At 35.9% G+C, this 26,948-nt stretch overlaps 1 protein-coding gene across 2 annotated transcripts; it reads left to right on the forward strand.

Moving 5' to 3' along the window:
- On the forward strand, positions 1-25,987 carry SNAPC1 (small nuclear RNA activating complex polypeptide 1). Of its 2 annotated transcripts, XM_072838848.1 has the most exons (10): positions 1-232; positions 2,983-3,142; positions 3,293-3,433; positions 4,183-4,287; positions 9,149-9,307; positions 11,872-11,940; positions 12,670-12,732; positions 15,844-15,994; positions 22,033-22,131; positions 24,645-25,987. In XM_072838848.1, exons 1-10 carry the CDS (start codon positions 105-107, stop codon positions 24,695-24,697), a joined length of 1,128 nt encoding a protein of 375 aa, XP_072694949.1. In that variant the 5' UTR covers positions 1-104; the 3' UTR covers positions 24,698-25,987. The 2 variants fall into 2 exon arrangements, with proteins under 2 accessions (XP_072694949.1, XP_072694951.1); XM_072838850.1 differs by lacking the exon at positions 9,149-9,307 and having other exon boundaries at positions 18-232.
- Positions 25,988-26,948: the final 961 nt, after the last annotated feature.

Raw genomic sequence — 26,948 nt, forward strand, 5'->3', positions numbered from 1 at the left:
ACGGAGCGTAAGTGCGTCCTGTTGTAGGGGGCGGGACGTCCGGTTGCGGTTTCCTCGGCGACATCCGCGGGTTAGTTCGCTTCGGGCCTGCGGGCTTCGCAGGCATGGGGGCGTCTCCCGGCCTGCAAACGGACTGCGAGGCGCTGCTCAGCCGCTTCCAGGAGACGGATAGCGTGCGATTCGAGGACTTCACGGAGCTCTGGAGGAGTATGAAGTTCGGGACCATCTTCTGGTGCGTGTTTCTAGTCCGCCGCCCGCTTCTCTCCCAGGTGGGAGGCGGCGTAGGACGCCACTTTGTTCTCCGAGGCATCGCTGGATCCGGGAAGGGCTGAGAAAGGCGGCAGTGTCCGAATGCTGCCGCCAGCCCCGCCGGGCCTCATTCCTGGGCACCTGGATTGGTTTCGACTGCATCGTTTTGCGGCTTCTTGACGAGTTTGTACTTCTGCGTGGCCGCCTTTCGAAACCCTTCCCTCCATCTCCTGCCTCACCGTGGCCTAAGCCCCTCCTCATTTGCCCTCTTCCACTGTTGTTCCCTAGAACCCCATGTTTAAAAACAAACACCTAAGTAAGAACAAATCCCAGCACGACTGAATTCATGTCTCACAGAATAACGAAAGTTGTCTTTCTAAAGTGCAAATGAGATCCAGTCACTCCCCCCGCGTACCACTCCAGTGATTTCCAGTGCCCTTAGGGTAAAGAAAGCTCAGATTCCCTAATACGCCTGACGGGCCTCGGTTCGTCTCTGCAGCTTTATCTGCCATTCGCCTCCATGCACTCACTTGCTCCATTCTGCCTGTGGCCCTTTTTGGCGTTTCCAAAGCCTGGAACTTTCCCTCAGCTCCTGCCTGTCCACCTTTTTCTTCACTCAGATTTAAGCTCAAGTGACAGTTCTTTAGGGAAGCCTTCCTTTGCCCTTCTAGGGTAAGGTAAGTAAGGCGTTCATACTCTGTTTTTCCTAGGGCGCTCTGTTTATCTCTTGACTTACTACAGGTTATTGTGTGTTAAGTTCAGATTACTGAGCCCCACTGAATTTTTTTTATTTTTATTTTTTAGATTGTATTTATTCATGAGAGACACAGAGAGGCGGGCTCCATGCAGGGAGCCTGACATGGGACTCCCATCTCGGGTCTCCAGGGTCACACCCTGGGCTGAAGGCGGCGCTAAACCGCTGAGCCACCCGGGCTGCCCCTGATTGTCAGTCACAGTCCACAGAGTAACTTCTTTGGTCAAGTTACTTGCCTGAGCTTCTATATCTGTAGAATGGAGATAGTGATAATACTTCATATCATAGTTCTGAGGATTAAATGAGATAAAATATGTTGAGGGCACTCTAAATGCTCCATAAATACTCATCATTATTATTACTGCTTTAAAATTTTCCCTTCACTAGATAGAGCTCTGTGAGGACAGTGACTGGATGAATTTAGTATCCTTTAGCATAATATATATGATATTGGAAAAGCTAAATAATTGGCTGAATGAGTCCTTGTGATTAAAACTCTGTTTTCCTGGATAAAAAATGAAAGTTTTCTTTTTTTTTCCTCAATGTAATAATTACTTATGTAGTTTGTCCATTGCATGATTTGGAGGATAGAGAGCTATTTGTTGTATAGTCAATGAAAGGAAAGGAAGTACTTTTTTTTAAGAGTTTATTTTTTTATGAGAGAAGGAGAGCATGAGCTGGGGACAGGGAGAACTGCTGATGAACGGGGAGCCCGATGTGGGGCCCTGTCTCAGGACCCCAGGATCATGACCTGAGCGGAAGGCAGACCCTTCACCGACTGACTGAGCCACCCAAGTGCCCTGGAAAGGAACTAACTTTTTAATGGCTACTAAATGTAATGTGTTTATAGCTTAATGTATTTAATTCATAGAACAACTCTGAAAAGCAAGTATATAATTATCCTTGTTTTATAGATGGGGAAATTGAGGCTTAAGGAGGTTAAGTCCATGATCATAAACCTAGTAGGTGGTAGAGCAGATAATGAAACCTGTTATGTCTGCTGGTACCCAAAACCCATGGTCTTTAAGTGCATCTCCCTTGAAAAGTGGCAGTTAAGGAAAATTTTGCTGGAGTTACCTCAATATTTAGCTAATGGGAAAAACTAGAAATGAGAAAAAGGTAGGGACTACTTGGGAATAGTGATGTTATTTAGAAATTGCTTTGGTTGCTAAAACTACAGTAAGTATTGTGTATTTTTTTTTTAGTATATTTATTATTTGAATAGCCCAGGCTTTGGGAGTATAGGGGTGTCTGCTTTCCTACCCTGTTTTTTCTTTACTTTGGTGAGCTTTACCCTGCAGAATTGGGAGGAGGGCATGGGTTACGTTGTATTGTGGTTTTCTGAATTTTTCATCTAGGTGTCTCAAGGACAAATGAGGTGTAGTGTGAATCCCTGAGAGCATTGGGGAAAATCTCCGTTATATATTAAAATGCATGTAATTTTTGTATTTTATTCTGTATTATAACCATGATTATTTTAATATTTTAAATGCTTAAAATTCTTAACCAGGAATAATTTGTGACCCCTCCCCTTTTGCTCCCCAATTCAGCAAGTAAAATTGATGCTTTAGGAATATGCATCTTGGGATCCCTGGGTGGTGCAGCGGTTTAGCGCCTGCCTTTGGCCCAGGGCGCGGTCCTGGAGACCCGGGATCGAATCCCACGTCGGGCTCCCGGTGCATGGAGCCTGCTTCTCCCTCTGCCTGTGTCTCTGCCTCTCTCTCTCTCTGTGACTATCATAAATAAATAAAAATTAAAAAAAAAAAAAAGGAATATGCATCTTGTTTACCTAGTGTATGCCTGTGCCTCAGGATAATAAGCACAGCAGAAAATTAGGTCTTTGTGCTTGATCATGAAAGGATCAGATGTAGGATACCCACCCCTTCAGTTTCTAGCAGCTGCTAGAATATACCTCTTTTAAATTTTGTTCATTACGTATTTACTTAAGAGTCATAATATATTTTCTCTTTGTTTTCTAGTGGTAGAATGAGAAATTTAGAAAAGAACATGTTTACAAAAGAAGCATTAGCTTTGGCTTGGCAATATTTTTTACCTCCATACACCTTCCAGATCAGAGTTGGTGCTTTGTATCTGCTATATGGATTATATAACACCCAACTGTGTCAACCAAAACAAAAGGTAATACTTGTTTTCCCTCAGCAAAATAGGAAATTGGTAAAGTGTTTTTATAACAAACTGATATTAATAGGAATGCCAGTGTTTCAAAATTATAATATATTTGTGAAAAAAGATTTACCTTTAATAACAACGTTTTTACTCTTGTTGCAGATTAGAGTTGCCCTAAAGGATTGGGATGAAGTTTTAAAATTTCAGCAAGATTTGATAAATGCACAACATTTTGATGCAGCTTATATTTTTAGGAAACTACGACTAGACAAAGCATTTCATTTTACGGCAATGCCCAAATTGGTATGTTATCTAAAATAGATTGTTTTTCAAAATGAGAGATTATGCTTCATTGTTCATAAAGTACCTCAGTCTCCATATATTGGAAAAGATATTATGTAATTTCCAATACTTGTAGAAAGTTTCTTAAAAATAGGAGAAAATGATTTCTGATTACTTTTTTTTTTTTTGAAAACAAAAATTCAGTCTCCTTTTCAATGCAGTGTTTTTTTAAATGCTGTCTATTAAATTGTTAGAAAAGGAAATTAGTTTTGGCATCTGCCATTTGCTTATTTCTTTATTCAGAGAACAGGTTACTGAAAGAGGACCAAGGAATTTTAATATTAGTTGGTGAAAAGTTGAAACTTCCACTAATAAAATATATTTCTTCAATCATGACAGTTGAGACACTAGATTGAAAGAGCACTAGGTCCTAAGTCTGGTTCTGACATCAGCTGGCAAATCATGTAACTTGTCTGAAGATCATATGAATTTATAAGTACATGGCATGGCATCTTAAAAGTTGTTTTATTTATTTATTTTTTTAAGATTTTATTTATTTACTCATGAGAGACAGAGACATAGGCAAAGGAAGAAGCAGGCTCCATGCAGGAAGCCTAATGTGGGACTTGATCCCGGGACCCCAGGATCATGCCCTGGGCTGAGAGCAGGCACCAAACCACTGAGCCATCCAGGGATCCCCTTAAAAGTTGTTTTAAAAGTCTAATAGTTTTTGGAAAATAGTTATCTGAGAAATATTCATTATCATATAGCTATCATATAGGATGAAGAAGAAAATTCAACGAGCTGAAGTTACAGAAGAATTTAAGGACCCAAATGATCGTGTAATGAAACTTATCACTTCTGATGTATTAGAGGTAAATTTGGTTTTTTTTGCCCATCAAATATTAGAAAAAAAATGTTTTATTTTTAACTATATATTGAAGTTGTACCTTCATCTGTGGGATACTGGAATTTTTTCCAATGAATTTAACCAATCAGAGAATGCTTATTGTTATTCCAAAGTATCAGAAATAATACACCCTAAATATATGAAAATTTATGGAATAAATCTTGAACCTCAGAAGCAAAAAGATGTAGAAGACTGTAATTGGACTCAGGATATTTAGATTCAAATACTGAAACCACCATTTTTATTTGACTTTAGATAGGCCATAAAACAAGAATTAAAGGGACTTTATTTTTATTTTTATTTTTTAACATTATGTATTCATTTCCTATTCCTTTTTATAATGTCTATTTAAAAACCCATTGAGAGCAATAAGTCTATTCCTTTTTTTTTTTTTTTTTTTAGATTTTATTTATTTATTCATGAGAGACACAGAGAGAGAGAGAGAGAAAGGCAGAGACATAGGCAGAGGGAGAAGCAGGCTCCATGCAGGCAGCCTGACGTGGGACTCCATCCTGAGGCTCCAGGATCAGGCCCTGGGCTAAAGGCAGCACTAAACCACCCGGGCTGCCCCAATGTTGCTATTCCTTTTTTTTTTTTTTTTTAAGATTTTTAAAAATTTATTTATTCATGATAGAGAGAGAGGCAGAGACACAGGCAGAGGGAAAAGCAGGCTCCATGCCAGGAGCCCAACATGGGACTCGATTCCGGGACCCCAGAATCGCGCCCTGGGCCAAAGGCAGGCGCTAAACCGCTGAGCCACCCAGGGATCCTCTAATGATGCTATTCTAATAAAAATTTAAAGTCAAGAATTATGGATAAGAGGCACAGTCATAAAGTAGCTTTACCAACTAATGTATTTTGGTATTTTATTTCAGTTGTTTAGTATTGAGAAAAAAATCTTTCACATGGATCAGTAGTAAGACTCACAGAATTTTACATGCATAGAAAAGCACTGCCCTGAAAAACAAAACCCACTACAGGACTACAGCCTTAGTAATCCATGATATATTAACATTTCAAAAGAATGGATTCATTCATATATATTAAGAGTGGAAAAAAAAAAAAAAAAAGTGAGAGTTCTCATGAGAGAGTGAGTCTAACCAGATGGGAGCCTTCGTCAGATTTTTTAATCTCTTTGAGCCTTAGTTTCCCTGTCTTTAATATTAGGATTACCATCCTCATTTCATCCAATTATGAAAATTGAAACTGAATTATGCCTGAGTAATGCTGAGGATGGCATGTGGCACATAGTAGACTCCTGATAAGTGTTACTCCTTTTTTTTCCTCAACTATTCAATCTTCCTATATCAGGAGTAAAAGAGGGATCAGATCTTTGATTTGCTCAAATGTTTCTCTGTGTTGTAGATGCTACCATATTCTGATAGCTTCAGCCTGTCAGATAACACATCTGATTTGTAATTAAGGTAGTAAATCAATTTTTAAAAAAAACTTATTTGAGAGAGAGAGGGAATGAGTGTATGTGTGAGAGCTGGGGAAGAGGCAGAGGGAGAAAGAATCTCAAGCAGACTCCCTGCTGAATGTGGAGCAGGATAAGGGGCTCAGTCTCAGGACCCATGAGATCATGACTTGAACTGAAATCAATAGACGTTTAACCAACTGAGCCACTGAGGTGCCCCAGCAAATTGATTTTTGAAAGTACTCTGGGTGTGTTTTGTAAAATAACTATTTTAAAGCAAGAATTGTTAATTTAAAATCCATGGATGACCTTCAGATGGTCCATGTATCCTTTTTTCCCCTACGTTGTATAATAAACTGTCATACATATGGACACTTGGTTAGGTTGAGATATCATAACTGTCTTCAGATTCTCAAAGGTGTTCATGCCCCCTGCCACAAAATATAGGAATTACTGCATTAGAAGGAAGCTATTTTGCAGGAGCTTAATAAGATGTTTTGTGTAGATTATTTTATTCCTTATAATATCCCTGCCAAATAGGTGTTTTAAACAATTTTTAATTATTTGTTAAACTTCAAATTTTTATTTAGGTTTAGGGTAAGGAGTCAGTTAGGAGAGGTTGTTTGGAAGGAGGAGGAGGAGAAGGGTTCTTGCTGTAGAGGAGGTGGGCAGGTCTGGGATGGAAGCCCAGGGGAAAGACTAGCATTGAGCAGGAGAAGCCTGATTCCTTTCAAACTTGAGGAAAGAAGGTGAAAATGGATTCATATGATTAGTTGTGAAGAAGAGAAGTAGAAGGCAAACAGATCTAATAGTCTGAAATTTAAGAGAGGGCCATTGGGAGTTCAAGGAATTGAGAATAGAGAGTTTGGAATAGTTATTGGGAAGAACAGAAGGTTTGGGGATACCAGAAAGAATTTGCCAGGAAGTACTGAGGTTAACCATAAAAAGAGAGAGGCAGAGGGTGTTTTAGAACAGCAAGATGTTGCATTATTCTTATTCCTATTCTTCTAATGAAAAGGAGGATTTGAATCCAATTGGTTGTAATTTTTGGTCATGGACTAATAGGGTGGTAGAATGTTAACTTTTTCCAACACACCTTCTTTTTTTTTTTTTTTTTTTTTTATAAAGATTTTATTTATTTATTCATGATAGTCACAGAGAGAGAGAGAGAGAGAGAGAGAGAGAGGCAGAGACACAGGCAGAGGGAGAAGCAGGCTCCATGCACCGGGAGCCCGACGTGGGATCCGATCCCGGGTCTCCAGGATCGCGCCCTGGGCCAAAGGCAGGCGCCAAACCGCTGCGCCACCCAGGGATCCCCCAACACACCTTCTTAAACGTGCTTTTTAAGTTCTTTTACTCTTAAGAATTAAAGGTTCTGAAGGTGTTGAATTAAAGGTTCCTCTGTTTAAAAAAAAAAAAATTGTTTATGTCAGCAAATAGGTATGGAAGATTTTAGAGAACAGAGCTGAGGTGATGCACAATGGCATATCCTATAGGGTGATTGAGGAAGAGGGTCAGAAGGGCCAAGCTAGGAGCTTCTGTATAAAGTCATCTTGACTTTATCTAGGGTTTTTGGCTTGCCACTGATCTGCTTTGAGAGCCTTATCCCTCAATACCTCAGTTGACTGTCCTGTCCTAGCATAGTCTTTGACCCATTCTTACTATTAATCCTTACATTTAATACTTCTCTACTTTCCTTCTATTGCCTGCAAATGCTATTAAGTTTGCCTGTCAGTGACCTGTATTTTTGTCCTCATTCTGCCACTTCTAGTTTTGTGGTTAAAAGGAATAATAAAATGAAAAGAATAGGACCAGAACTTGATTTTTGTTGAATCACTATATTGTACAGCTGAAACTAATATGTTAACTATAATGGAATTTTTTTAAATGAAATTAATATAACTGTATGTTAATTATAATGGAATTCTTAAAAAAGTATATGGGGAAAAAGAAACTTTTGACTATTAATTTTAACTCTGCTACTTAAATATGACCTTGAACTAGTCATTTCATTTCTGAGTCTTTCTTTATACAATTATAATGATGGCTGTTATATGTTGAGTTTTCAGCATGTTCAGGAACTATGTTAGATGCTTTATGTTGTTATCTTAACTAATAGTAACCCTGTAAAGGAGGTAGTATTTTCCTAATTTTAAAAACAAGGAAACTGAGGTTCAGAGAAGTTAAGTAATTTGCACGCTGCAAGGTGTAGACTAGATCTGACTGTCTAAGGCTGTAAAGCTCTGAAGTTCATTGTTTTATTTCTTAATCCTTTACCTTTGTATAGTGCTTTACATTTTATAGAACACTCCCACTTGTAAAAGCTCACTTGATACTTTTATACTGGATTAGATGGCATCGCTTAATTTTGTACAGATGTGGAATATGATTCTCAGATTGAGGTATTTGCTCAAAGCTACAGTCTGGCAAGTGACAGAACTCAGGCTCAAAACCAGGTCCAGCGTAGTGATCTTTTCCCTATATTCTTCTGCATGTACTATATGGGATATAGTACACTATAAGCTGTAGAAAGTTAGAGGCTCCCCATGTCTAGACACTGTTCTCCTTTGAATATCATGCATATGTGAGTATTCACCACTATCCAGCAGTTTCTGATTGCTTGAACAGATAGATATCTGTCAATTCCATCAAAACCTACTGGAAATGAATGGAGTAGCCTAACTAGGGATGATTCAGATGTTGGAGAGATCATCTATGATGGAAGTGTCAGTAGTTCTCTGCTGGTCTTTGCGCTAAGGCTCAATACTGGTTTTATCTGTTTTCCAAAGTCTGCCTATAATGTGTTATCTTTCTCCTTACCTCATAGACCTACCCATTTGGCTGGAGGTTTCTGGGGAATAAATGTCTAAGTGATAAGTGATTCCTCAAATATTGTTACACATTGCCTTCTATTTCTTTTAATCCCGGATCTTACTAGTGAAAAAATGATGAAGCTTATAAGCACATAGGCTTTGAGATTTGTGAAAGTCAGCACATCTCGGTGGAAGATTGGGTGAGAGTCATTACATAGGAATTTATGGCTGAAAATAAAGAATTGTTAAATATCCTTGAAATGATAATATAAAATTTAAAAAAATACAGTCTTGGTTGTCATTAGTGATATTTAATGATGTTATACTGTAAGTAAGTTTTGTTATGTCCTATCTTTTCCCCATCTCTCTCCATACAGTGTATATTAATGTTTGTTGAGTTAAATTCAGTGACTCATTATCTCTGGAAAGCAGCTTCTTCATTAATAAAGTTGTACTATTTTGGCTGCGTGATTATATTATTTTCAATATATTGTAGCATGTTATTCCTATCAACTTAGTCATTTTATTTTGAGTTGGTTTCGCCTTTAAGTTTCTCCTCAAAAATTGAAATAAAAGACTCATCTTTTTACTTTTAGGAAATGCTGAATGTTCATGATCATTATCAGAACATGAAACATATAATTTCAGGTGATAAATCCAATCCTGACAAAGCCCTCAGCTTGATAAAGGATGATTTTTTTGACAATATTAAGAACATAGTTTTGGAGCATCAGCAGTGGCACAAAGATAGAAAGGTATGTGACCGCTTGTTTGATGCCTCACCATGTATTCACCTGGTACATTCATGGCTGGACATAAGTGAAGAAGTTGAGATGCAGCTTAGTTCAGTGCCTACTTTCTTCTGGAGTTAAGATTTCAAGGGCTTTATTTTCCTAGCTATGGTGTTGCCAGATGTTATTTAACCATACAAACAGATTTCGTATGTAATTATATAGTGAAACAATTATTAATAACAATTCTATAATACATGTTAAATAATACACTGTATATACAAATACACTGTATATATGTGTATATATATACACACACATACACTATATATTTATATATAATATTGGTGTAACTATAGACGAATAAGTAATTGTGGTTTTCCAGAGCTTGCACACTGGCAGTCTTTGGGCCAGATCCTACACACAGGTGTGGTTTATTTGACACAATGTTGATCCTAACATTGTTTTATTTTTTAATTTTTAATTTTTTAAGATTTTATTTATTTGAGAGAGAGAGCATCCGCACACAAAAGTGGGGGGAGTGGCAGAGGGAGAGGGAGAAGCAGGCTGCCCGCTGACCTGGGAGCCCGAAGAGATTGATCCCAGGACCGTGAGATCATGTCCTGAGCTGAAGACAGACACTTAACTGACTGAACCACCACCTAGGGCACCCCTAACATTGTTTTAAAAAGTTGAATTAATCACTAGCATTTAAATTTTTATGGACTTCACTTAAAATTTCAGACATCCAACTTCTCTTCTCTAAAACTTCTCTTCAGTGGTTTGGGGGCACCTGGGTAGCTCAGTCAGTTAAATGTCCAACTCTTGATTTTGGCTCAGGTCATGCATGATCTCAGGGTTGTGAGATTGAGCCTTCTGTTGGGCTCTAGGCTCAGCACAGAGTTTGCTTGAGATTCTTTCCCTCTCCTTCTGCCACTGTCCCCATTTCCCCAGTTCACATGCTCTTTCTCTTTCTAAAATAAATACATAAATCTAAAAAAAATTTTTTTAGGGATCCCTGGGTGGCGCAGCGGTTTGGCGCCTGCCTTTGGCCCAGGGCGCGATCCTGGAGACCCGGGATCGAATCCCACGTCGGGCTCCCGGTGCATGGAGCCTGCTTCTCCCTCTGCCTGTGTCTCTGCCTCTCTCTCTCTCTCTCTCTGTGTGACTATCATAAATAAATAAAAATTAAAAAAATAAAATAAAAAAAAAAAAATAAAAAAAATTTTTTTAAAGTCAGTGGTTTGGTAACACAGGTCCCATTTTTCTGCATGGCAGCATATGCTAGCCCTGAGTGGTGGCTTCTTCCATTGTGGTAGGACATGCTCTACCTGCCTCAGTTTATCCATTTATAAACCTCATCAACATAAATCTTCAATTTAGTTTTCTGATCCAAAAACTGATGCTGGAGCTGCCCATATTCCACAGTAACCTTTTCATGTAGGGAAACTTTCTTACTCTGGAAACCTTAGGGCCAGCCTTGCTAACTTTAACTTTGAAACCACTACTCCATCTTATTTTAGGAAATCCTTTTAGGAAAAAATTAATGTAGTATATAAGCAAGTTCTGATGACTTACTGTGTGTCTGGTATTGTGTTAGTATTTTCACAAATGTTAGATCCATATTATTATTTTATATATTGTCTTTCAGAAAGATTGGCTGCCAGCTTTTGGCTTTTCATTGTATAAAGGGAGCTGGCTTAAAAAAATAAAGGGAGCTGGCTCAAAACTTAATTTTACAAAAGATGAAGAAAGTGATGAGATTACAGTCTTGGGAAGAAGAAAATAATTTGCTTGCTCTACCCATATTTATTTTAATGAGAGAGCACATTTTAGAATGTCTGAATATTTTGTTATAAATGGGTTACACAAATGACCTAGGCTATTCATGTAAAACTCTATTATATTATCTTTTAGTACTTTTATAGTACTTCTTTTTATATTACTCTCTTTTAATAAACTCTAGTTAGCATTACTAAGACTTCTGAAAACCTGAAGGAAAGGAGAATAAAAGTTTTTTTTTTTTTTTTTTTTAAAGATTTTATTTATTGCGGCAGCCCCTGTGGCTCAGCGGTTTAGCACTGCCTTAACCCCGGGGCATGATCCTGGAAACCCCAGGATCGAGTCCTGCATCAGGCTTCCTACAGGGAGCTTGCTTCTTCCTCTGCCTGTGTCTCTGCCTCTCTCTCTCTCTGTGTCTCTCATGAATAAATAAATAAAATCCTTTAAAGGAGCCTGATGTGGAACTCGATCCCAGGACCCCAGGATCACAACCTGAACCAAAGGCAGATACTCAATCACTGAGCCACCCAGGTACCTCTTAAACCAGTTTTCTTACTGCTATATGAAATGCATGTTTTCCTTCATTAGGAGGATTTAGGCATTTTATTGATAAATTTTAGAACTATTTTGAAACCTAACCGTGATATTAATGTCAGGTGGTGAACCATGCTGTAATAATGTGAAATGATCTTTTAGTTTTGCAATAATTGAAAGTAAATGATTCTCATTGCTATGAAATGATTTGCAATTGATTTTTAGTTAATTCGAATTATAAATGTGCATATATAACTTTTTTGTTCTTTTAGAATCCACCCTTAAAATCAAAAGTTAAAGATGGAGAAGAAAAGAGAGAAGGAAATTCGCAAGAATCAGAGGTCAGAAAAATTCACTATATGATTGTTTACAGGGGAGTATTTGGGTTAGCTTCTTTCATTTTACATGTGGCTGTGATTCTATATACAAGTATCATGACCCTTGGTCACTTTTGTAACAATTATCTGAGACAGTTCTGAAACATCAGTTCTCTGAAGAATTAGTCTGGTTTTTTTTTTTTTTTTTTTTTTTTTTACTAGAAACCCTGTGAAAGACACATCAAGTGTAGATTGGGAGTGAGGATGCTAAGTGTTTCTACAGGGAAAGGGAAGCATAATGGTGGAAGGTGCTCTCAGTCCATACACAGACAGAGCAGGGTGTTTGCTAAATGTCTTTCCTTCCTGTCTGACTTTGAACCAGTATGGAGCTCTAGCTACAGTTAGTGCTTCCTGCCTCCAGAGTTTTCATCCATCTTGGTGGATGAGACAAGGAGCCATCTTAGGACATAGGCAGATGAGGGGGGAATGGCCTGATCACCAAGGGTTTCATTCATAGTCTCCTTAAATCCTGAATAACAGCAGTCAGTAGCCACGGGGATGGTATTGTGAACCCGCTATGAGAATGTAGTGTGCATGTATGTCTTTGGCCAATGTGTCCAATAAATGCTAATTTCTTTGACCCTACCTTTTGTCTCAGATCTCATTTCTGGTAACAAATACTGGGGAATCTGTAATTTCTTTTAAGGTTTATGTGTGTTGACTTTTTCCCCTTCCCGTTTCTTTTTTATCCAGAGATGTGAAAGGGCAGAATCCTTAGCAAGAATAAAATCAAAGGCCTTTTCAGTTGTGGTTCAGGTAAGTTATTTTGTTAGTAAGGTCATTTAGGAATTGACTTGATGCTTTTTTGACATTATTTTTAATCACAGTAATACATGTACATGGTTTAAAAAGTCTAATACTATTATAGAGCTTATATTACCCGGCAGTCTCCTGTTCCACCACTTCCACCCCTGTATTCCTAATCCATCTTCAACTTTTTCTCTTTTAGTTGTCTTTTCTGGTCTTTACCTGGAATTTTGATACTGTTGCTTTTTATTGTCTTCCAGCTTTTAGTATTATTTATTTATTTATTTAAGATTTTATTTTATTTATTTATTCATGAGAGAGAGAGAGAGAGAGAGAGAGAGAGGCAAAGGCACAGGCAGAGGGAGAAGCAGGCTCCACGCAGGGAGCCCGATGCGGGACTCCATCCCGGGCCTCCAGGATCACGCCCTGGGTGGAAGGTGGTGCTAAACTGCTGAGCCACCCAGGGATCCCCACTTTTAGTATTCTTGATTGTGAAAGGTTTTAGGATTTTCTCTCTATCCCTTGAGTTTTGAAATTTCATGATAATGTAATTTGGTATGGGTCTTTTTCTCCATCATTCTTGGCTCTCATGGCAGGCATCCATTTGATCTGATAGCCTTCAGTTCTGAGGAGTTTTTTTTTTTAATAAATAATTGCTTTGATAGTATTTGCTGCATTTTTTTGCTCCTTCTCTTGAATTTTTATTTTCTTATTTTTCTTTTCTGTTTTCAATCTCTGTTCTTAGGGAGATTGCTTAAACTTTATCTTCTGAATCATATTGGATTTTTAATTTTTTTTATTGCTAAGGGTTTTTTTTTTTTTTTTTTCTTTCCTTCTCTGAATCTTTTCTTTAAAAAAATGTATTTTGGTGGGCACTTGGGTGGTTCAGTGGTTGAGTGTCTGTCTTCGGCTCTCATCATGATCTCAGCATCCTGAGATTGAGTCCCACATCGGGCTCCCTGCATGGAGCCTGCTTCTCCCTCTGCCTGTGTCTCTGCCTCTCATGAATAAATAAATAAAAGCTTTTAAAAAAATGTATTTTTTGATGTAATATCTTTATCTTTTATCTCCTTGAGGATGTTCATTACAGTGTTTTGTAGATTACCCCTTTTCCTCCAGAGTTCCTGTTTTTATTTTTGATCTCTTTCATTTTGGTGGCATTTTTAAAATGTTTGAAGAGCCTCAGATCATATTTAAGAGTGGTCATGTGGAGATAAGACTTTTTAACATCAGTATTTCTTTTTGTTGGATCTTGTCATTTTTACCAGACAGCAACCTTCCATTCCCTTGTCGGGAGGAGGGAAGGGTAAGTAAGCCCAGCTACCAATATTTTGGGAGCCTACAGAGAAAATCAAGAGGTATACCATTCCTTATGCAGGTTTCACTTAACTTCCCTATTATCAGGAAAGGCTGGCTGGCACCTTCTCTGGGTTAGCCTCTCCAGAGAGCAAGCCCCCCAGTTTTTTTTTTTTTTTAATTTATTTATTCATAGAGACACAGAGAGAGGCAGAGACATAGGCAAAGGGAGAAGCAGGCCCCATGCAGAGAGCCTGACATGGGACTCGATCCCAGGTTTCCAGGATCACGCCCTGGGCTGCAGGTGGCGCTAAACCGCTGCGCCACCAGGGCTACCCCAAGCCTCCAGTTTTCTATAGGAGGTCAGTTGACTTTGGGAAATGGGACACTATTGATTTTGTAGATTTTCAGCATATCTCTGATTTTTAGACCCATTTCTGATGACTCTCATTTCTGATCCACTTGGATTAACTTGCTTTATAGTAACTTTCTTGGTACAGGCAATTAGATTTTAGAGTTCTTGATTCTGTTAGGTCAGCTATCGTTCACTGTTCCTACTACTAAATTTTTTTTAGCAGCTGTGTTGTTTTCTATTATCTTGTTTTGTGAGTTTATTCATTTTTATTTTCTTACACTCATTTTAGTGGGATTTCAGGAGGAAGCACTGATAAATTTATGTATTTAATCCCATATTTTTTCTTGGATTATTTTCATGAGTATAAGAGTGTCTTTATCCTGTGGAAATTACTATCATTTTCTAGTTGTAGAAATGAGAAGGAATAAATAAAAAAATTAAAAATGATTATAGGTTAGTTAAGTACTACATATTTGCTATCCCACAGTAAATTGAGTACAAAATATTGAATGAAAGCCCTAAGGATAATAAATTAATTAATCCAAATTGTTTTAAACCAGAACTGTTCCATGGTATATAGTACTAATTAATGTTTAATGTGTATCTTAAGATATAAAATACTTTTTAAAAGTTATTAAAGAATTAAATTGTAATTCCCACAAAGTATTATAAGAGTGTGTCATAGCATAGCTGCAGGTTTTTTCTTTATTGAGGTACAATTAACATAATGAGTAATAATTTTAAATATCTGTTAATACCTGGACTGTGTATGTCACATTAGCTGAAAACTCCTATAAGGACTCTGCTTAGGCAAATAATGGAATTCATTGATAAAACTGAAATGTCCTTGCGCTGTCCCTCAATTTCTAACTCTTATGTTGCTTTCACTCTCTTCATGTGTTGTGTCTGACAGCCAGCTTTGCACATTCCCAGCTCTAGGTTTTTAGAAAGGAAGAATTTTCCTTCCTAATAGCTAGACAGAATTTTAAAATTGAGCTGTGATAGAGCTCACATGCCCACTCCTGAACAAATCAGTGGCTGTGGTGATGTGAAACTTCTGACTAGATCAGTGGCATATACCTGGAGCCAGGCATAAAGTAGTTCCACTCACAACACATGGTGGTAACTAGGAACATAAATGTTATTAGAATAAAGGGAGGATAGGATATTAGGCAGTAAGAAACCATACTCATCCTTTACACCTGTTTCCCAACCATGCAACTACAACTACGTTTTAACCCAACAACCATATTTTTTACCCAATTTGAGTAGATGATGACAGCTGCAGGGAGCCTTTCCTGTTGTAACAATAAAAGAGTATATTTATGCACCAAGTATTAAGCCAGTATAATGGTGAAATACTTTATGACTTATTTTTCCTCCTCTTTGTATATTTTGCCTTTTCCTAAATTGGTCAGTTGGATTCATTTTGTGATTCATTGTGGTTAATTGGATTTCTAACTCTTAAGGCATCCAAGTCAAGAAGGCATCGTCAAGTCAAACTTGACTCTTCTGACTCTGATTCTGCATCTGGTCAAGGACAAATCAAAGCAACTAGGAAAAAAAGAAACAAAGAAACATTGAAATCAGAAGGAAGGAAGATGCCTTCCAGAAACAGAGGTAACTTTTTAGTCTTTTGAGACTGCATGAGGGATAATGGATCTTGTTTACAACCTCTTCTCACCGAGTTTTCTTTATTAAAAGGGGTTAGGTACTTGTTTGAGAACTTTGTGAAATTTAACATAAAAAATAAATTTTCTTAGATTCTTAGAAACTGACTGCTTTAAGGGACCCCAGGAGTTGACATATTCATCATTTCAAAGATGATGAAATTTAGGTCCACACAAATTAACTAACTTGTCCAAAAATGAAATAGCTAGTTGTAGAATCATTCTAGAATTATCCAGGGCATACTTTATTAGTACTTTTTATGTGTGAATTAAACTTATGTGTAGAATTAGGTATAAGTAATACATTCTATTAACTATATACTCTATATAAACTATATTACCCTTTAGCTGTACTAATTTTCCTTTAAAATAGTGTGTTTATAAAATTAACCTTGGTATTTGATTCTTAAAGAAATGACTATATATTTCAATAGTTTAATTTTTAACAAATTACACAAGTAATATATATTCACCAGACATAAAGTTGGAATCTAATTAGCAGGCTCAGGAGTAAAAAACATTGGAAACATTAGGAAAAATTTAATGCTTGATACAAAACACACTCCCAGCTACTACAGTAGTATATAAAGATATATTATGGCTTTTCAACAATGTTTTCTTTCCTATATTGAGGCAGTGGAAGGAGAATTGAAGTTAAATACCTTTAACATAGTCCAGATATGATGAAGTTCGGTAAGAGTTGCTTGAAGTATACTGAAAATTCAAAGGAGATACCATATTTGTTAAGGACAATCAGGAAATACTTCAAAAGCAGAATTTCTTAGTTCTTTTTTTTTTTAAAGATTTTATTTATTTATTCATGATAGATACACAGAGAGAGGCAGAGACACAGGCAGAGGGAGAGGGAGAGAAGCAGGCTCCATGCAGGGAGTCGGATGCGGGACTCAATCCCAGGTCTCCAGGATCACACCCTGGCCAAAGGTGGCAGCAAACCGCTGGGCCACTGGGGCTGCCCTCTTAGTTCTTTTTACAAGATTAGCAGATATTGGGAAGAAAACTGTTAGACCAATCTCACATAAGTATTACTGAAAAAAACTTGTGTTATATATTTTGAAAGAATCCCAGATATAAAACAATTTGATGAATGCATTTTGTTCCAGGATGCAGGGATGGTACAATTAGGAATTTATCAATATAATTTGTCATACAAATAAGCTAAAGGGGAAAATGTGAATTCATTTTAATAGTTACCCAAGAAGACATTTGATAAAATCTAGCATCCGTTCTTAATTAAAAAAAGAATCCTTTAGATTAGGGGGTCAGCAGACCTATTGTAGATAGCCAGAGAGTAAATATTTTAGGCTTCATGGGCCATATGATTTCTGTCAAAATTACTCAACTCTGCTATTGTAAAGCAGAGGTACTTTATGCTCTAAAACAGTGCAAAATAGCTTCAAAACTGTTTGCAGCACATATAATAATGTTAACATTTCTAATTTTAGGGAAGCTCTTATAAATTAGTAAGAAAAAAAGGCCACCACCCAGTGTAAAAACTCCTTGGCAGGCAATTCACAAAGTGCAGTCAACATGCATATGAAGAGATTTTTAATCTCAAAAGTTAAAGGAATGTAAATTAAAACATGATTTTTATATAATTTATTAGCTTGGCAAAGAATTAGGATAAGTGAATACCCACTGATAGAGTGTAAAGAGGTAAAATCTGAATTTAAGTGGGAGTATAAATTGGCACATCCTTTTTAGACAGCAATTTGGAATCATCTGTCAAAATTTTAAAGGTATGTGCCTTTTAATATAGCAATTCAATTTTGAGGAATTTATTCTTTACAAGTAACAAAAACACACGATATTGCAGGATTGTTTGAAATGGCAAAGACTAAACAAGTCAAATATATAACATCGAAAAATTGGGTACATAAAATTGTCAGCCCATACAAATGGGTATTTTGCAGTTATTAAAAAGCTAGAGAAAGTTTTATATATAGTGACATGAAAATAGATCCAAAATATACCAATGTATTACTTAGTGTATTACTTAGATTGCATTTCTGTTTATAAAAATATCTTAAGGGGTGTCTGGGTGGCTCAGTTGGTTGAGTGTCCAGCTCTTGGTTTTGTCTTGGGTCATGATTTCAGGGTCATGGGGTCCAGTCCCCTGTTGGGCTCTCTGAGCTCAACAAGGAGTCTACTTGTCCCGCTCCCTCCCACTCTGTCCTGTCCCTCCCCCCTGCTTGCACACACATACTCTCAAATACATACATACATAAAATCTTTTAAGAAATACATATGTAGACATAAACATAATGTTTATCATTAAATCTAGAAGCATATTAATAGTGGTTAATTCTGAGGATGGGATCATGAGAAATTTCCAAGCCCATGAATTTCTATAATGTTGTGAATTTTTTGTGATAACTGTATGTTACTTTAGAAATGAGGAAAAAAATCCAAAGTTTTTTTATTTTAATATAATTAAAAATACTTTCACAGACTTTAGACAAATAGAGGGATTGGCGTGAAAAAAGCAGGGTAGTTGGAAGTATAGTGACTCCCTTCTGCTTGAGAGTATAAAGGATGTGTTGAGGAGCTACTGTTAATGTAGAAAAATATGTCGAGGATTGTATTTCGACCAGCCCTGAGATGTGGAACCATTAAATTTTGGTAGGCAGAGGGGAGTCATTGAGAATTCTGAGCAAGAAAGTGGTATGATCAGTTTTCTTAGAAAAAAATCAGTCGGGAGTAGTGTGGTTAGGTAGGTGGGGATAAACTGAAAACAGGAACACTAAGTAAAAGGCTGTTTAGGAGTAATGAGTATCTGGCTAGGTGGTTGTAGGAATTGACAAAGAAGAGTGACAGATATGAGAGCCAATGTATATTACCAAATGTAGATGCCAACGTAGCTATATGTAACCAAATATAGAGGCTGGTGGAGAGGGACAGGATAAGGATGCTTAATGCCTAAGCAACTGAGGGAATGTTGGTGCCTTTGACAGAAATAAGGATCACAGGATGAAGACTTCATTTGGGGTAGAATTTGCCCAAGTTTGCCTTTCCAGGTCCAATTCCTGTAATAGTTGTCTGGCACATAAATAAGTGCTTAGTGTAGTGATTGGATTTACTTAAGTTTGTTTTGTTTTTAACCTAGGTCTGTATTATTTAAGCTTCAGCTGTATGTGTTCCTCATTCCTAGACTATACACATTTCTGGAAGTACATCAGTAATAGTAATGTTGATATGATGGTGAAGAGAGTAGCAGCTGTTATTTCTGTCACACTTAATATCTGCCATGCTTTTTTTTTTTTTACATGTTCAAGGTTACCTAGCTAATAAATGGAGCTGAGACTCCAATAGCAGTGTGTCTGAATCCAAGCCTGAATCTTTAACTGCTATACTTGCTGTCCCTCAGGTAACTGGAAATGTGAGTCTGGAGCTCAAATTAGACATGCAATTAGTATATTGTATTCCGGCTGCATGTCTAGTAATCATTTGTTACTAGAGATTGAGCAATAGTCTATTAGTTATAATTGTATCCTACTCTGTTAGCTTTGAGCATAGTAAAACTAAGTGCCTGATACCCTCTAGGGAGTTAGTTTTGTAATGATTTAGGTTAATGATTTAAATGTCAAAATTTACTTTTTAGAAGTTTAATTATTCTGGTTAATATCTCTCTAAAACATTCTTCTCTATATATTACTTATTTTCTACCATGTGCGTTTATCATTTTTATTTTTATTTTTTAATTTTTTTTTTCGTTTATCATTTTTATAATTAGAAAAATGTTTAAATGTATTTTATTTTCTCCTATTTTCTAGAACAGTATATCCTAAACATAATTTAATTTTCTCTTTATGAATCAGGGTTATCATCATAAGCATATTATGTTACTAGGTTTTATAATGCAGTGATCGTATCAAGAAATATCTTGTGTGGAGAAGTGTATACTTATGGCTTCATGCTGCAGTACTTTGTCAGTTTTTAGGTTTTACTTTTTAAAAAGTTTTTTCTGTTACATTTATCATGGTAGGTGTCTTCTTTCGGTTCTCGTTGTAGCTTATAGCAATTTTTTTTGTCCTTTTGCACCTTAACTGTAATGGTTTCAGAAACTGGTTGGCCCTTCATTTCACTTTTATGTAAAATGAATGTAATCAGGTTCTAGATAAAGGCTTGAACATACTGGTAACTAAAGTTCATGAACCTTATTTAATATGTGGACTTTGAGATAAACATCTGAAGTTTTGTGTGTTTGCTTGGGTTTCTGGCTGCAAAATAGATGGGTGAAGCACTATATTTGTTTTTAAGAGCTCTTAGAAAACACTGATTTTTATTTTATTTTTATTTATTTATTATTTTTAAAGATTTTATTTATTCATGAGAGACAGAGAGAGAGAGAGAGGCGGAGACACAGGCAGAGGGAGAAGCAGGTTCCGTGCAGGGAGCCCGATGTGGGACTCGATCCTGCGTCCCCAGGATCAGGCCCTGGGCTGAAGGCGGCGCTAAACCACTGAGCCACCCAGGCTGCCCTGATTTTTATTTTTTTAAACAATATAGAAATCCATCTCTTAAAACGTGATTATTCATCATGTGACTAAATAAGGCTTGTTTCTCAACTCTCCCTGTTAACTCAAAAATCCTTACCTTGATGTGGTTGGATAGATTCTATGAGGTTGTAAATGTGGAGTTAGGGAAAAATCATTAATAATGGGTATGGATGGACATGGCTAAAAGTTAACTTGGGTAGATTGTACTAATTTTGTGAACTGAAAAACTTTACAGGTTCAAGTATTAAAAAATAGGTTCAAGTATTAAAAAAATGTAATTAGATGTAGAAAGAGATTTCCTAAAACATTATCGATCATCTTAAAAATCGTGTAAGTTATTGTAGTTAGTATTTATGATTTGCAAGTAAAGGTAAAATTCTACTTTAATGATTTAATGGGAAACTAGTATTATTTTAAGTTTGAATTATGTTTACGTGGAAGCTTATTGCTACAATTTATTCAACTCCACCTTAGAGCAATCTGTATTTATTCCATAAACTCCATATTCCGTTAAGAATCTCATTGTGTATGTGTTCAGAGCAGAAAATTTTAAACTTATTTTCATTTAATTTCTTGCCTACTGTGCTGACAGGAATGTATTAATGTGTGCTAAATGAAATACTGTGGTATAAAATCGTTGAACCCATATTTAATCATTTAATAAACATTTATTCAGGCCCTACTGTATGCCAGGCACTTTTCTAAGTGTTAGGGATACATTGACTGAAACCAAAGTCTGTCTTTGTGAAATTTATATTCTAGTGGGAAGAGGGAGACCATAGAGAAAAAAAATTAACATGTAATAATAGATCAGGTGGTAAAAATATTGTGGAGAAGCATAAGGCAGCATGAGGAATGAAAATATATGTGGGCGTTACTGTTGAGACCTGAAAGTTATGTGCTAAATGAGACCTGATAAGACAATTGTATTTGATCAATTTGGTTAGGATATTTCATCGGGCACTAGAAGGTTGATGTAGAAAAATACTTTGGAAAATGGTAAGTCAGTGGCAAATTATGACTAGAGAAATCTATCTTGTGGAGCACATGTAGTGAGAAGAGAAAGTATACATTCAAAAACAAGGCTATTACCTTTAAAATTACATTTGTGATTAGTTAATTAAGGTGAATTAAGACACATGATTATTCTCTGTTGTCTGCAGATAAAACCCGTGATGTGTGTGATAAAGCTTGAGTAAAATATTCATGTTTGGATAATTTCATTTTTTCTCTTTTCCTCCATTTTCTTTTCTTTAATGGAAGAATTAGATTTTTTTTCAAAGCATAGGTACAAATATAATAATACTTAAAAATAGATATTTATTTTAAAATGCATATTTCTCTTTACCATTATAATTTTAGCTTTTAGTTTAATTTTTATGTTCTTGCAATAATGCCATTATTTGTGTAAAAATTTTTCAAGATTAATCTTTTTGTTTTTATATGAACTCATTTTCCCAACTATTTCCAGATGACATGCAGAATGTACATAAAGAAGATAAATCATTGAGGCTGAGTATGCCTGTAATTACAGAAGAGGAAGAGGACAATGAAAGTTTTAGTGAACCAGGTACAGATGAAATTTTGTCAAACTACTAATGGAAAGTTATGCTTGTAGAGTGAGGTTTAGAACTTTTGAAGAGCATGATGGTTGGCTGTGTGTTCTCGTGATGCTTTTTTCTTTGACACATTGGAGAATTTTAGTATTCAACATGACACTTAAAAGTAAATGTTAATACAATAAGTAAATGGAAAGGAGAAGTAATGGTCAGTTGAGGTGAGAAGGGAAGGCTAGATAAAATACCATTATTAGTATGTGAACACACCTCATCCTGAGGATGTCTGGAATGTGTTCGTAACAAAGGGTTCACAAAATACAAATTTCTGGATATAACTTTAAGAAGATTTTATTGTTAAAAAAACAGTTATTTAAAAAATAGTTATTTCAAATTTGGATATAAAATTTTCACCTATAGAATGATGATCGTAACTAAATAGTTGTAAATTGCATGATGTAAATTAAAATGACTTTATCTGTTAGTGTTATAGTTTTCATAATTTGTAGTGTTTATTAAACAAGCTTAATTAATATTGTCTCTAGTAATAATTAGAGTATTACAGAGAATAAGTTATATTTAGCAGGCTAGGCTTGATAATTGGTAATCCATCAATGATAATGAATATGTGTTAAGAATAATGCCTAATGACTTTTTTTCATTTTGGCTTTATATTTATTTAGGCATTTACTGAGTGCCTATTGTGTTTCAAACACTTAGCTATGTACAGGGCTGTAAAGATACATACTACTGGAAAAAAAAAGATACATACTACTGGAATTTTAGAACCATTTTATTTTGATCACAGTTATGGATCTGAGCACAGTGACTGGCCCACAGGGACTTATATACATATTTGTTGAATGAATCAGATCAGTCTGTCCCTTCAAGGACCTTAGAGTTTAGTTAGGGAGAAAAACCAACCCAGTTCATTATGGTAGGGAGAAGCAGGGTGTTACAGAACTATATAGACAAAGAATAGAAGTATATAAAAAAAGAATAGACACTTACAAGGGAATATTTGTTCCTTTAGAAATGTGAGTGCCTCTGTGATTTGTTTATTAGTATAAGATACTCCTTAGTCTTATGATGAGTTTCAGATTGTAGTTTCTTTCCAGTCTTGATTGGTGGATTTTCTTGTGAGCAGTTAAACTATATATACATACCTTTAAGGCTCTTTGCAAGTCCCATTTAGTCTGTCAGTTTGTGATTTTTAAAAATTTGGTTAAATTATAATTTAATTAATGTACATAATTGAATTCAAATAATTTAATAATATTATAGGAAATCACAGTCTTCCGACTCTGGCTTCCATTTCTTTCTTAATCACTTTGACTCTTTATTATTTTGGTATTTACCTCTGTGTCTCAAAAAAACCATGTATTTTGTCACTTATTTATGTTTTAGTTCTGTGGATTATCTCTTGACTTTACAGTGAGGAAGGCAAGGGTGTAGTTCTCTTTAATACATTCTTCATCTCCCACTTGAGACACATGTATACTTCTCAGGCCCCGGCCTTCCAGTATAATTATTTTAGTTATATTAGTATTCTGCATTTACAAAACATTATTGACAACAGAGCCCTGTAATCTACTATTATTCTTCCTTAATGTGTACATTTGTTTTCCCTAGAGACTGATAACTTTTTGCCTTACTAATTTATTTTTTCTGTAGACTTAACACTAATTTATCCTCAAACTCTTCCTCGATTGAGTAAATCTCCTATTGGGATATTCAAATACAAGGTGAATTTTGTCATTTTCATCTTTTAAAAGAGTCTCTGGCTGACCTCCGACCTGCTTTACTGGATGGTTTGCTCTCTTGGCCTGCTCCACTCCATCCTGGTCACTGCTGTCTTCTAGGAATCTAGAAGATTCCTGGAATCTCTTTTTCTTCTTACTTGTTTTTCCTTTTTCTTCTTTGTCTTTTCTTGTTCCTTTTCCTATCACTCCTCTTTTGTTTTTCTTTGATGGGGAATATTTTATTTCTTTACATCTTTCATAATTTTCATGTTGTATTATCTTACTATTTTTTTTTGTTTTGAATGATTTGTAATTTTTAAGTTCACAACTGTTTTTAGATAAACACGTATTTGGATGTTGGTTGTTGGTTATGACATCCATTGTCATAGCCAAAAAGATGTATGGTACTAGTGGTTTGGGTTACGTTTTCAGGTTTAACTGAAATGAAATTCAAATCTTAATTACTCTCATTGCATTAGTCTGTATACCTTCCGATCTGGCACACTGGGTCTATGCTAGCTGTAGGAAGAGAATATCCATATGAAACCACTTCAGAGTAGCTTATTATTAAATAGGATTTAGGAAGAAAGAATAGGATCTACAGTAGTAAGTAGTAAGTTTTCAACTGCAGTTATCATTTTGAAGAAAAGAATGTATATGTTAGGTTTAGGATTTCTTGTTGGAATTTTGTTGTGAGAACATTCCAATTAAACAGCTCTGTAGTTTAAATGTATGTTACCAGTTATTTTTTAGAACTGACAGACTTCTTAATTTTATGTCTTTAGAGTTCACTGCACCCAAGAGGAAAAGAAAATACAGAACAAAGAACCTGGTATAGAATTCTTAATGTTGACCTTTCTGACAGAAGAAGAGATTTATATTTTGTATATTGAACAGGAAGACTGCTGGTATTAAAAATAATTCTTCTTGGAAACTGTAGGTTATTTCTTTGAAATGGCAATACTGTAACATAGGTCTAGATTTATAAAGAAACAAAAAATCAGAAACAAGTATTTACTTCAGGATTTAGTTTTAACATTTCCTTTTATGATGCATAAATGGAAATAAAATTTGGATTTAGAATGTAATAGAAATAATCCTGTTATTTGCAGGTTATTGCCATTTCCTGTAACTTTTTGTGATGTTATACTTAGAACAGTTTTGATAATACTATTTAAAGTATATATTCTTAAGGTAGTAATGTTTATGACATGCAAGTGTCTAATTACGTTTACAGTCTGATCATGGACTTGTTTGTTGTATATTAACCATTTTATATATTGTATGGTTAAGTGCAATATAATTTTTGCTTTATTTGCTCTATTTTTGAACATATGGTTAATAACATGATTAATATTTAGGAAGCCCAGTTTCTACTTCTGCAATCAATAAGTATTCTTTGGTGCTTGTTTTAAAGCTCCCTTTGGCCTACATTTACGTATGTATATATAGATATATGTATGCATGTGTCCATATGTATACATATATGATTAGTTCAGTACATTTTTAAAGTACAACATTTAAATACTAATTATTTCTTTAAGATAAAGTACATTTAAATATTATTTCTTTAAAAAAATTTTTAAAGATCTATTTATTTTTAGAGAGAGCACATGTGTACATGTGCACGCATGTGCAGTGGCTGAGGGAGGAAGAATCCTAAAGCAGACTCGCTGCCAATCAGGAAAGCCCCATGCAGGGCTCAGTCCCATGACCCTGAGATCATGACCTGAGCTGAAATCAAGAGTTGGCTAGGTAACCAACCGAGCTAGCCAGGTACCCCTAAATACTAATAATTTCTAATAAAACCTTAAAGATTAGTAGTGTAAATTCCAGAATGTGTCTATGGTACAGAATAGATGGTACAGAAAAAAATTTCTGTAGCTTTGTGGATGTGCCTCTGTTAATTTCTCATTTAAGACATATGGAAATCACTTAAGTGATGTTTGAATTGTTCCTAATAGCAGCCAACCTCCATACCATGTGGTTGGCTCAGCCTGTCCTACAGTTGATTATACTCCATGTTGTTTTCCAGCATTGTATATTCAGGAATTTGGCAAATGTCCTGTGAGTGAAAATGTGTGTTATCTATAATCCTTTAAAATAAAAATACTAATGCTACCCCAAATGAACTTTCATTTATTAGAATCTGTGCTATCACATTAACTACCAAACAGAATTATTTCCCCTGATTTCAGATGTCTCTGGTAGTGGATGGTGTAGTTTTTATAACGTGGACATTGAACAGAGCTTCAGGGTTGTAAACATTCTAGTGTTGGGGCACTTGGAGGTATGATTGGCCTCTTGTGTACGAGTTTATTGGCTAGAACTTGTCTGATCATTAACATTTACAAACATTTTACAGCTAACACAGTGAGTTGCCGTCTGTTTTTTCATAATAGTACTTAAACAAAAGACAAAGTACCATTTCACTTGTACGATGAAGAAATTCTATCTTAAGATGGTAAGTGCCTTGCCCACATTCACAGAGTTAGTAAGTGATGCATCTGGGATACAAATATAGGGCTCTTGCCTATAATTTCAGTGTCATTTTATATAAGCCAACAGAAATGGAAATCCAAAGGAATACTTCTGACTGCAAGCAGTAAAACCCTATTTTGAAGTGGCCTAAGCAATAAGAAAAGGTGAAAACCAGTGGAGTCTCAACGCAGAGTGGTTCTCTGGGTTGTAAAGTACGTCAGTTCCATGATGGCTTCATATACAGGTTTGGGTCTTCAGGGAGAGCTTTATTTCAGTGTAGGCAGCCGTTTACCAGCCAAATTCACAAATGTCAGCCAATGGCCAACCTTGCAGGAAGGCCCTTCTAAGGACTACAATCTCAGGCCTACTTTGGTGCCTCTTCTCTGCACAGGTTCATTTCATTTTTCACTATTTCGAACACTGCTGTGTTGATCATTGGGTGTATATTTTGGTTCACTTAGGTTGATATTTCTGTTGGGAAAATCTATACATGAATTTGCATGTCGGACTATGTGTGTGTATGTATATATACATATAAATGTATATAGAATTTTGTTAATTATTGCCAAAGCAAGCTCCAAAAAGACTGCCAATTTACATTCCCACTA

This window comes from Canis lupus, chromosome 9 (genome assembly GCF_048164855.1).
Source record: "Canis lupus baileyi chromosome 9, mCanLup2.hap1, whole genome shotgun sequence".
Classification (NCBI taxonomy): Eukaryota; Metazoa; Chordata; class Mammalia; order Carnivora; family Canidae; genus Canis; species Canis lupus.